We start from the raw sequence: 10,713 nt of genomic DNA on the forward strand, positions 1-10,713 counted from the left end.
ATTATTCATTTTTATATACATATTTTATTTAAAACGGCATTTTATCAAAATTTAACGGCAAATACAATCTTTAGAGTCATGACAAACTTTTTAAAACATTGATTACTTCTAAATAAAAATATATCAAATTGTTTACAATTATTTTTTATGTTTTTAATGTGTTGTTATTTACATTATATAAACAATATATAAAGGTGAAAACAACTTTTGTTTTTGGGAAAACCATTTTGGTTTTAAAAAAAGCATTATAGATTTTGAGAATACCAAATCAATATCAGTTTGAGATATATTTTTATTTTATTTTATTTCTTAATATAAAGTTTTTTATTATACTTTTATATTATTTAATTTTAATAAAAAATTTATTTTTAGTATGTCTATTATTTATATAATTCTCTTGCGGAAAACTTTTTTATAGTAAAAGCAAAATTCGTAAGAACTTATTTCTTTATCAATAATCTTTACAATGTATATTTTTAATCATTTAATATCATAACTTACATTTTATAATTGTGTAAACATAAGTTTTTACTAAATATCTTATAGTAGCGTATAATTTAAGATATCACAAAACACGTGAACATAGTCTAATCATCTCTTTTTGAATTCGTTTTGGTTACAATCGATCTAGGTATGTTTGGAGAAGACAAACAAAAGGGGTGATGCAAGGTGGATTTTTCATATTTTTTTAATAATAAATATTAATAATAGATTCTATGAATGCGTATTTAAATAGAAAAAGCCTCGTAGACACTATAATGAAATGTCAATTGAGTAAATGACTTACAAAATTACTTTTTTTTTATTTTACTAATGTCAGTTATCGTACAACGATCAAAGAACTATAAGAAAATGTGTCGAACCTAGACTGAAATGCCCCCTACAACAAGTGTACGGTTTTCACATACTAGATTCAAAGTAAAACCGAACTTAAAAAATACACTTATGCAAACACACACAAACGATATTATCCCTTCAAAGTAAAAAAAAACAAAATAAACAACGGAAACATTCATTAAAAAAAATAGAAATATTAGTGAGTCATAACATTGAATGGAGGGAAGGTCAAAATACCAATTGCTTAGTTTTCATTCTTCCACACTATGCACGTGTCCTACTGGTTTCTGCATTCCTTATTGGGTAGAAATACGGATGTGCCTGTAAAATTTATATTAAAAATGTAATAAATCCATTTCCATTATTTTTAATAAATGACTAAAAAGTAAACACTTACCATTGCTTCTTTAGCAGTCGGCCTTTCTTGATGATCATACCGAAGCAACTTGTCAAGGAAGTCAACCGCCTACTCAAAAAAATTTTAAAAAAAATGAAGAATATTTAATTTGAAATAATATTAGAGTATATATATATATATATATATATATATATATATATATATATATATATATATATATATATATATATAGATAGTTACCTCGGGAAGAGCTAAATGTTGGTTATCAGAATTAATGAACTTTGTCCATGGTTTCCTACTATGCCTGCACCCATAGAAAAAAAAAAAGGAAAAGAATTATTATTAGTAAAGTATAGATATAGATATAGATAGGTAGAATAAGTGAATAAGCAAAAGCATATGATAATATGATATGTTAAAAAACAAAACCTACCTTCCAACAAGGGCAGTAAGATGTGGATCTAGCTCTAAGCGATACCTCTGTAGATAAGTATTTAATTCATCTGTCCCCAACACCTATCCAACAAAATTTAAAATTTATACAAGTAATAAAATATGTTACGTACACATAAAATAAAGCATACCTTGGCAATTTTCACGAGTTGATCATAATTGTCGTGCCCATAGAAGAATGGTTCCTTGCGGAAAATCTGTAGGATAAAATATGAGGAATGAATTAAGAAAACGATTTAATATAATATTAATTACCATTCCAGCGAACATGCAGCCGAGGCTCCATAAGTCTAATGAGTAATCATAATCTTGCAAATCGACTAGGAGTTCAGGACCTTTGAAATATCTGCGGTTATGAGGAGATTATTTAATTAATTTTAAGGAAAGGAGAGAGAGAGAGAGAGAGAGAGAGAGAGAGAGAGAGAGAGAGAGAGAGAAAGAGACCTAGATGCTACACGAACGTTGTATTCTTTTCCTGGATGATAAAACTCAGCAAGGCCCCAATCAATGAGACGAAGCTTGCGTTTTTCATGATCAATCATCACATTGTGGGGCTTCACGTCTCGATGCATGATTCCTTGAGAGTGGCAGTAATCTAATGCCTACCCATAATCATCGCATATATATATTTATTATAACATATTCTCAACATATACTCATATAGGATTTAATACTTATAAAAACAATAATAATAACCTATAATCAAAGCATAAAAAGGAAAAATAATCTAGTGTATTGTAACCTATAATACTCTTTTCCAAGTCTACTAATGTTGTATTTGTATGCCAAATCTACTTTCTGCAATTCATAATATACATACATCAAGCTTCTAAGTACTAAAGTAGATTCCATTTGAGCTACACTATCAACTTCATTCTTTTCTTTCTGAAAGAAGGCAAATTTATTAAAAAAAATAAATTGCACAACCTAAGGAAACAAAAATAATAGAAGATACAAAAAATAAAAAAATAAAATCCTCCCTATTTTGAATATGTCATTGAATGAGGTCAAATGTATTAGCTACTAAACCTCAATAAATACTCAAGTTCCACCAAATACAACATGAACCATACTAAAATATTCCCCAATGTGAGACAAAACAAATAAAAATCTAAATCAACAGCTCAGCCAAATAATTGAATAGAATGAGAGAATACTAAACTCTAAGCTTTTGACACTATCTTTTGAAATTCTAGCTTTTGAATTTTGACAATCCATTATCCATCTTCAGCTCAAAGCTTTTAACAGTATTTTTTTTACCTCAACTTGTTGCCTTAAACAATGTAAATACTCCCTATTTCAATATGCCATTGATTGAGGTCAAATGGCTCTAACCCCTCTTACAAACCTAAGTCATTCCCTAATGGCTTCCACTATCCAACCTGCAAAACCAAAAATCCAACTTTCTGAATCTTCAAATACAATTTCTCATGATCAGAAACCAAGACTGTCTTTCTAGTCTTACTAAACATGACAATAAGGTTTTAGTAGACTACTATAACATGGTCATTACTAAAAAGCTGATTAGAAAAACTTATGAAGTGTACTTGGTGCATTGGTTACACTAAAATGCAAAAGTAAGTAGTCATTATGGAAAGCCTTGTAAGAACTAAGAAGACCCACAACACCACTTTGAAATATTAAAAGCATGAAAATTGAAATAAATAAATAATAGACGTGTAACACAAATAACAAAAACATGGAATATTATGCATGTAATGTAAGAAATATCAAAAAAGTTGCAAAATGAGAGCTCACATGTATCCCACTTACCAAATCATTAACAAAAGAAGCAAATTCTTGAGATGATTACCTTCAAAAGTTCATATATATAATAGCGAATATCAACATCAGAAAGTGTTGGATAGAGTGCTTTGAAATCAGTGTTGTTCACATATTCAAATATTAGACTAGGTGTCTTTGATTGCTGATCTCTAACAATATCCAGCAATTTCACAATATTTGGCCCACCACAAAGGTTTTGTAGGATTTTGATCTCCCTCTTGATCTGCACTCACAAAAGTATGAATCATCAAGTTAAAGATAAAACAGAATGTATATTTGGTAGATACTGCATTATGGAAAGAGGAAAAGTGAAAGGAACATCACACGTAGAAGTAATGAATCACTTGATCTCATCTATGAAGATGTTCAGCAGAATTTCAAATTAGTATTATCAGCAAAAGAGACCTACTTGCAGTACACAGTCAAGTTCCTTAAATAAATGCTATGAAAACACTGTTCAACTTTATCAGGTGACATCGATCTTAGGTGAGCAAGAGTACAGGTTTCACAGTCTCCTTGTGGATAAAGCTTATCTATGTTCGGCGTTATTAATGTGTAAAAATTACGCATGCAGTAGTCGAAGAAGAATATATAAACTTGAATGACAAGCATACAATCAAGAAATTGTCTAACCTTCTTCTTCTTAACAGGTTTGAGTATTTTGATAATACACTTCTCGTCATTAGTACAATGAAATCCCTCAAAAACCTCACTGTATTTCCCCCTCCCAACCTTCCTCACCACCTCATAATTGTCCTGTTCCCTGTAAGATAATCAAAATCACACGAAATTATACAACAAAAAGAATAAAACATAGAAATGACAGGTGAAGCCATAGAGAGCACTAACCCCCACTGAACGGTCAACGACTCATAGTCCCAATACTCCTTAGGCCGGATAACATTAACATCGGTATAAACCCTAGCCTTGGAGGGGGCGCCGGGACGGCGGATAGCTTTTCCGATCTTTTGCGCCAGGGTTTCCTGCAGAGAAACCTTCGGCCGGAGGCTGTAAGATCGAGATGGAGGTAGAGGTGGAAGTGGAAGTGACGTAGGCAGCTGACGGAGGGGGTTTTGATGAGGATACTTGTGTTTGTGCTTTTGCTTTCGGTGGTGTTGTTGAGGTGGAGCCGCGGATGCGATGTGACGGAGGAGTAGTGTCGTTGACGATGGTGAAATGGAAGAAAGGGGGAATTTGGCGATGTTGATTGAGGAGGCGATGAAGTGCAGAGAAGGCCTTACGGCCATCAAACGGGTGTTATAATCAAGAACACGACCTCAGAATCAGATCGCAACCCTTTCTTTTGATTTTCCTGTATACACTTTTTTTTTCCTTTTCCTTTTCCTTTTATCTTCTTTTTGACTTCTTTGTTTATTTTTACTACATTTTTTTTTCTCAAAATATATTTAGGGAGAGAATTTGGCCCAAAATTTGAACCGAATTAAGCCGAATAAACAATTTGATTCAGGTTTCGGTTATCTATATTATATTTACTAGGTTAAAACCCGTGGAAACCACGGGTCAAAAAGAAAAATAATATTATAAATCAAAATAGTTATGAAACATCAAATATTTATTAAATTTTATTAAATTAAAAAGATATAAATTTTGTTTTGAATATTATATTGATTATTTAAAATAAAATAACATAAAGACTATAAATTACAAACATTCATTTACATACAAAATAAAATCATATTTTATTTGTTTATGTATTTAAATTCAAATCGGTTAACATGAAAGTCCAACATTTAACAAAATATAAGTATAATTTGAAAGTAGCTCGTATACTTTCCAAAGTATCATTAGTCTTTTAACAATCAAATTGCCAACCACTTTTGACCAAAAGCAAACTAATATTAATTAATGATTTGACCATTTTACTGTAAAGATCATCCATTCAAATATCAAATTATGTTATGATATAATAACTAAGTTAACTAATTTATTTGTAAACCATCCACAATATATGACATTGATCCTAAATGAATATAATGATTCCAGTAAAAGAAAATTGTATTTTGAAAAAATGCATGTAGTATTAGCTAAACTATGTAAAAATTTCATAAGTATAACGGACTAATAAGAAATAAACTATATGGTAGAATGCTACGATTGGATATATTATCCAAAATACGATGCTATATATTGAAGAAAAAAATATTAAAGTACAATGTTAGATAAAGACATGGATGAAATCATATGAATAACTTCTAAAATTTCATTTGTTTTTAAATAATATATTATCTTCAATCACCAAATTTGTTACCTAAAATACTATAGGATTATCCCAAAAGATAACTTAAGGAGTAACTCTACAGATGAACATGTTAACCATGATCCCTTTCTCTATTTTATGCTTGTTTAATCTTAACACGAAATCCAAGATTTATTTCTTAAAAAAAATAAAGTCATTTGTTAGTTTAGGTACTTTAAAGATGAAATTGATGATCAAAGAAATAAGATTCAAAGCATATTCCGCAAACCACCTTCAAATGATAAATAAATAGGAGGCAAATATTAGGCTTTACACTTCAAGTACACAAGTAATCATCATTCTTTCCATAATTCCACATATATACATAAATTAGCAAATACACCAACTCTTTTGTACCAAAATGAGTTTTAAAGAAAAATTTGGTACATATGCACTTACACCATATTTAATCGCAATAATAGACTAAAATGCCCTTATGTTCCATAACCTATAAAGTATCTTGTAGGGCTGCAAATTTTTCCTTGTGTATATCTAGTGAGAATATGAAGAGCTCAAAAGTAATATCCCATGCTTGGAATCTAAGCGCTCCCGTTTGGAAGAATCTTAAAAAAATAAGATGCATTATTTAACTGTCATGAACATTATATATATATATATATATATATATATATATATATATATATATATATATATATATATATATATATTAAAATGACTATTAAGTACTAACCTTTTATTCTTTCTTATTCTTGTTGCATCTGCTACTGTTTTCAACCAAACCAATAGGAATAGGAAAGCTCTATAAACGGCAATATTAAAAGTCAAAAACATTGTTTGATTTTTCTTTATACAAAAGCATGAGTAAACTGCAAAAATTGTCCTTGTGGTTTATAATGTTCTTTTGGTTTGGGTTTAAAAATGAATTTGATTTCATTTTGGTCCTTATTTCAAGTTTTTGGTCCCTGACTTTAACTCTATGGATTAGAAACTGGTGAGTACAGATAAAGTGACCGATTTACCCTCTATTTTATATTTCTATTTGGAGTAAATGACACTTTGGTCCGTGAGTTATGAATATAGTTGATTTTTGTATTTTTTTGGTCCCAATAGGTTTTCTCTTGTAATGTTGATCTTTATTATTTGAGTTTTTGATCAATGTTCCAAGTAAAATGATTATTTGTGGTCCTTGAATATAGCTGACTTTTAAAATTTGGTCCCAAAAATATAGTCATATTATTTTAAATTATTTTGAACAGGGACAAAATAAATAATTACAAAATGGTCATTTTACAAAAAATGCAAGAGAAACTTTTTGGGACAAAAATAGCAAAAATCGGCTAACCCCAGGACAAAAAAACATAATTTACTCTTTTATTTATGATTATTACCATTAACAATTGTTATTATTATTACTTTACAATATCATTAACCCAAATATATAAACAGGGTAAAATGGTCATTCTCCCGCCTATTATTATATCCAACATAAACATATTCAAATTAATCATTTTTTTTCTTTTACTTTTCAAAGCTGCTTTTTGCATTGCCAAATAAAAAAATAAAATAAAGATAAATAACCTGATTGACATTAAGAGTCTGAAAAACAGACTTTATTTGTTCAATCATTTGTTCCATTTCTTTCTCTATGAATTCAGCCTGCTCATACCTGAAATTTAGCAAATGAAAACAATAAGAAGCGCCTTGTTTGTAATGTGCAAAAGACATAAATGCCCTCAACTCCAAAAACTTACATTGCATCTCTGGTTGAAGCTGCTTCATCATCAAGAAGTAAGCCATGTTCATCTTTGTATATTCACTCAGCTTCTTCTTCCACACATTGTAAAGACTTGTCAAACTAACAACAACAATTTAATTAATTATTATTATTATATACCAATTTACAACAACTACCACCCACTGAATCAGTATCATAATATTTAAAATAGCTCTTGCTGATGAGTCTCGATAAGTTCAAGCTGGCTCTCAAGGTTTGATTGGGTCTCAACAACTTTAGCAACTTCTGACTGTTTGTTTTGTTTATAAACAAAATTTAAAATCAAAAAATAAATAAAAAAAGGTGGATGGCAAAACATAATTTGTGGTGTCACAGGTTTAAAGACGAACGCAGGCTGATTAATAAAAAAGTGTGGCAATACAAAACATAAAATATATAATTAATTCTTTTAGTGTATTTGTGGAATTTTTCTCATGTATTCCAAGTAGGACCAGAGTATCCGCTGGAAAAAGTGGAATTAATATGCAACTACAACTTTGTGGTCGTAGTTTGTTGACTTGAGTAGCTGCAAATTTGTCAAACACTGTTGGAAATTTAAAGTTTCCAAGAAATTGCAATTGAATTTTGTATATTTCTAACACATGCAAGCAAAATTACATACACACACAATCACACACACATATAGACCAATAAACAAATTTTGATACATAACTCAGCTGAAAATATAAAGATATCAGATATAGAAGGAAATTGCTACCCTTGACTAAATACACATTAAGATGATGAATCTCCATAAGATCTTTAAAAAATGGTACTTTAGGAACATCATAAACTTCATAATGTACAAATTTGAAATCAGATTCTATTTGTTGGCCAATTAAGAAAAACAGAGAAATGAATTTTTGATGGAATGAGGAGTACTCTGGGCATCCTACATCAGTTATGCTATATTTAGTTTAGCAATCAAACAAACTATTTTCAATTTTGAAATTGGTATTTACATATTATTTTTCAATTAAAAATCCTATAACTGCTTCAAAAGTTCCAATAAATATTATATATACAAAAAGAAAACAATATCAAAACCCTAAAATAATGAATATTAACTAAAATTGAAGTAATTCTAAGTTTGACATTGAAAGTTAGAGGAGGAAGTATTGTGTATCAACAGTTTTAGGTTATAAACAATCATACAGAATATCTCCTTGTATACATTCTACATTCCCATGACACAAGGAAAAAATATGCTAAACTCAGCAAAAATCAGTGCCAATTTCAGCAAAAAAAAAAACGATTACAATTTTAGCAATAAGAAGTTTTACAAGGTTGTTCTATTTCCGAAGGCCATTCAAAGCAATCTCATAATCCAAGTATTCAGATAGATTGAAGATGAAATTTGAAATTGTACTCAATAAACCTAATCAAGTTGGAATCGAAGATAAAGCTTGAAAAATCAAACATGCAAAGTCAAAAATCGAAGTTGAAATCAGAAATCGAACCCTGTAGCCGGAGGTAGAACGTCGTCGTCGGTGTGTCTGGCTGGATCAAGATGTGGGAGTAACAGCTTAACCTAGATGAGTAAAGTTGCGCAAAGAAGATCGATGTTTACCCGAACGGAAATTGTGGCGCCGGAGGGCATTTGGGCTTCCTCTTCACCATTGATGAGGGAGTAATCGCAATTCAACATAAGCCCTAGTATACATGAGAAGAAGAAACATCGGAGAAGTATCAGAGGTAAAATCGAGTATCAGAGGTAAAATCGAGTTTATCAACGTAAGGATAAGGGCTAAGGAGAAGGGCAGTGTTGGTATTTGACTTACAGAGTCAAGCGGGAAAAAACGATTAGGAGGGGCTTAGAAATTGCCACGTGGCAAGAATAGCTCTTATTTATTAGGATAGTAGATTCGGTTCTCAGGTTATTCGGTCTGGATTATCCAAATAAAAGTTTATTCGGTTCTAAATATTCGACCCAAATAAGCATTACTCGTCCCCTTTTTCTAATCGACAGAAATCAAAATCACAATTCACACTTCTGTCATCGTTGTTAATAACAAAAAAACACATACGCACACAAAAAGCATACACTCGTTCTTGTCATTTCAAAATCGGCTAATCTTCTCAACTATTTGCAAACTCAAAATCATTTTTGACGATCCTTCCTCATGTTTCATACTTTCAATGATCGGTCATTCCTATTGTCTCTAAGGATTCAGAAATTCTTACTTTGTCTAATAACGGGAAATTAGGCTCCAACTCAAGAAACTTAGGTATGAAATTAATTCTCATTATGTTAATCTACTATGTAAATGTTATTCTTGATGGGTTTTGAGCAAAAGAACATTCATATGTGCACATGCAAAACCCTAAAGCTTTGGATCTAGGTTTCTCTATTGTACATGCAAATTTATCCAAAGCTTGTAAACCTAAACTAGCATACAACAAAACAATTGAGTATCAAATAGACAAGTTAGATAAATACCTTGATTGTTGATTGTAGATCTTGAAGCTTTGAGAACCTTAGCACCCCAAATGTTGTGCCTCTAATGAATCACAATCACCAAAAGCAATTGGATGAAACAAGAGAGAGAGGGGAGAGGGAAAAATCGGCTCCAAGACTTCTAGGGTTAAGGTGTAGCTGAATTCTCATGCCCAATAGATCTTTATATAGGTGTGGAAATTAGGGTTTCAGTCATCATCCTTATCTGGTTACTTAGCCACTAAGCAGCCCATAAGATAATTCTAGAACCCCCTTTGGACGAATTCCTTAAGGCATTATCCTTAGAATTCGTCCACCCTATACTCTAGGGTTTCCTTACCCAACTTTGCAGCTATCACATAATTACAAATTCAGTCCCCTTAATTCAATTAACCTCTTTTGACCACAAAATTAATTCTTAATTAATTCTTAATCGATGTTAATTAAATAAATATGATTTCTCTTTTAATATTATTATTCTTATAATATATTAATAAACCATAATTACCTCTTTCTCTATTATTCATCCAGTCAAGTTGCTTTGGTGAAGACAACCCAAAAGGACCATGCTAAAACCGGGTCAAGTACATACCAAATATAGTTATCGACTTAGATGTTTATCCAACAATTCTTTCAATGTGTTATTGTGTTATGTTAGTATTTGAATGTTTTATGTTGATGTATAAAAGTACAATATTATTCTATTATTCGGGTTATTCATGTTATAAAATTCTAATACGGTTTATTCGAGTTTTTTTTTCAGTTATACTAGGTCCTTAAGCATCTTGCACATGTTATTCGGGTAATAACTGAACCGAACCGCGTAATACCCAAACCGAACCAAACCCGTA

At 30.7% G+C, this 10,713-nt stretch overlaps 1 protein-coding gene across 2 annotated transcripts; it reads right to left on the bottom strand.

Annotated features, from left to right (window-relative positions):
- Window positions 1-779: 779 nt before the first annotated feature.
- Window positions 780-4,757, bottom strand: LOC111902777 (casein kinase II subunit alpha). Of its 2 annotated transcripts, XM_042899278.2 has the most exons (11): window positions 4,283-4,757; window positions 4,067-4,196; window positions 3,462-3,656; window positions 2,093-2,250; window positions 1,904-1,994; window positions 1,780-1,845; window positions 1,629-1,711; window positions 1,436-1,499; window positions 1,235-1,303; window positions 1,075-1,158; window positions 780-973 (listed from the first exon to the last, which is right to left on the bottom strand). In XM_042899278.2, exons 1-10 carry the CDS (start codon window positions 4,678-4,680, stop codon window positions 1,102-1,104), a joined length of 1,311 nt encoding a protein of 436 aa, XP_042755212.1. In that variant the 5' UTR covers window positions 4,681-4,757; the 3' UTR covers window positions 780-973; window positions 1,075-1,101. The 2 variants fall into 2 exon arrangements, with proteins under 2 accessions (XP_042755212.1, XP_023754360.1); XM_023898592.3 differs by lacking the exon at window positions 780-973 and having other exon boundaries at window positions 997-1,158; window positions 4,283-4,756.
- Window positions 4,758-10,713: the final 5,956 nt, after the last annotated feature.

The sequence above is a fragment of the Lactuca sativa genome, chromosome 2 (assembly GCF_002870075.4).
Source record: "Lactuca sativa cultivar Salinas chromosome 2, Lsat_Salinas_v11, whole genome shotgun sequence".
NCBI lineage: Eukaryota > Viridiplantae > Streptophyta > Magnoliopsida > Asterales > Asteraceae > Lactuca > Lactuca sativa.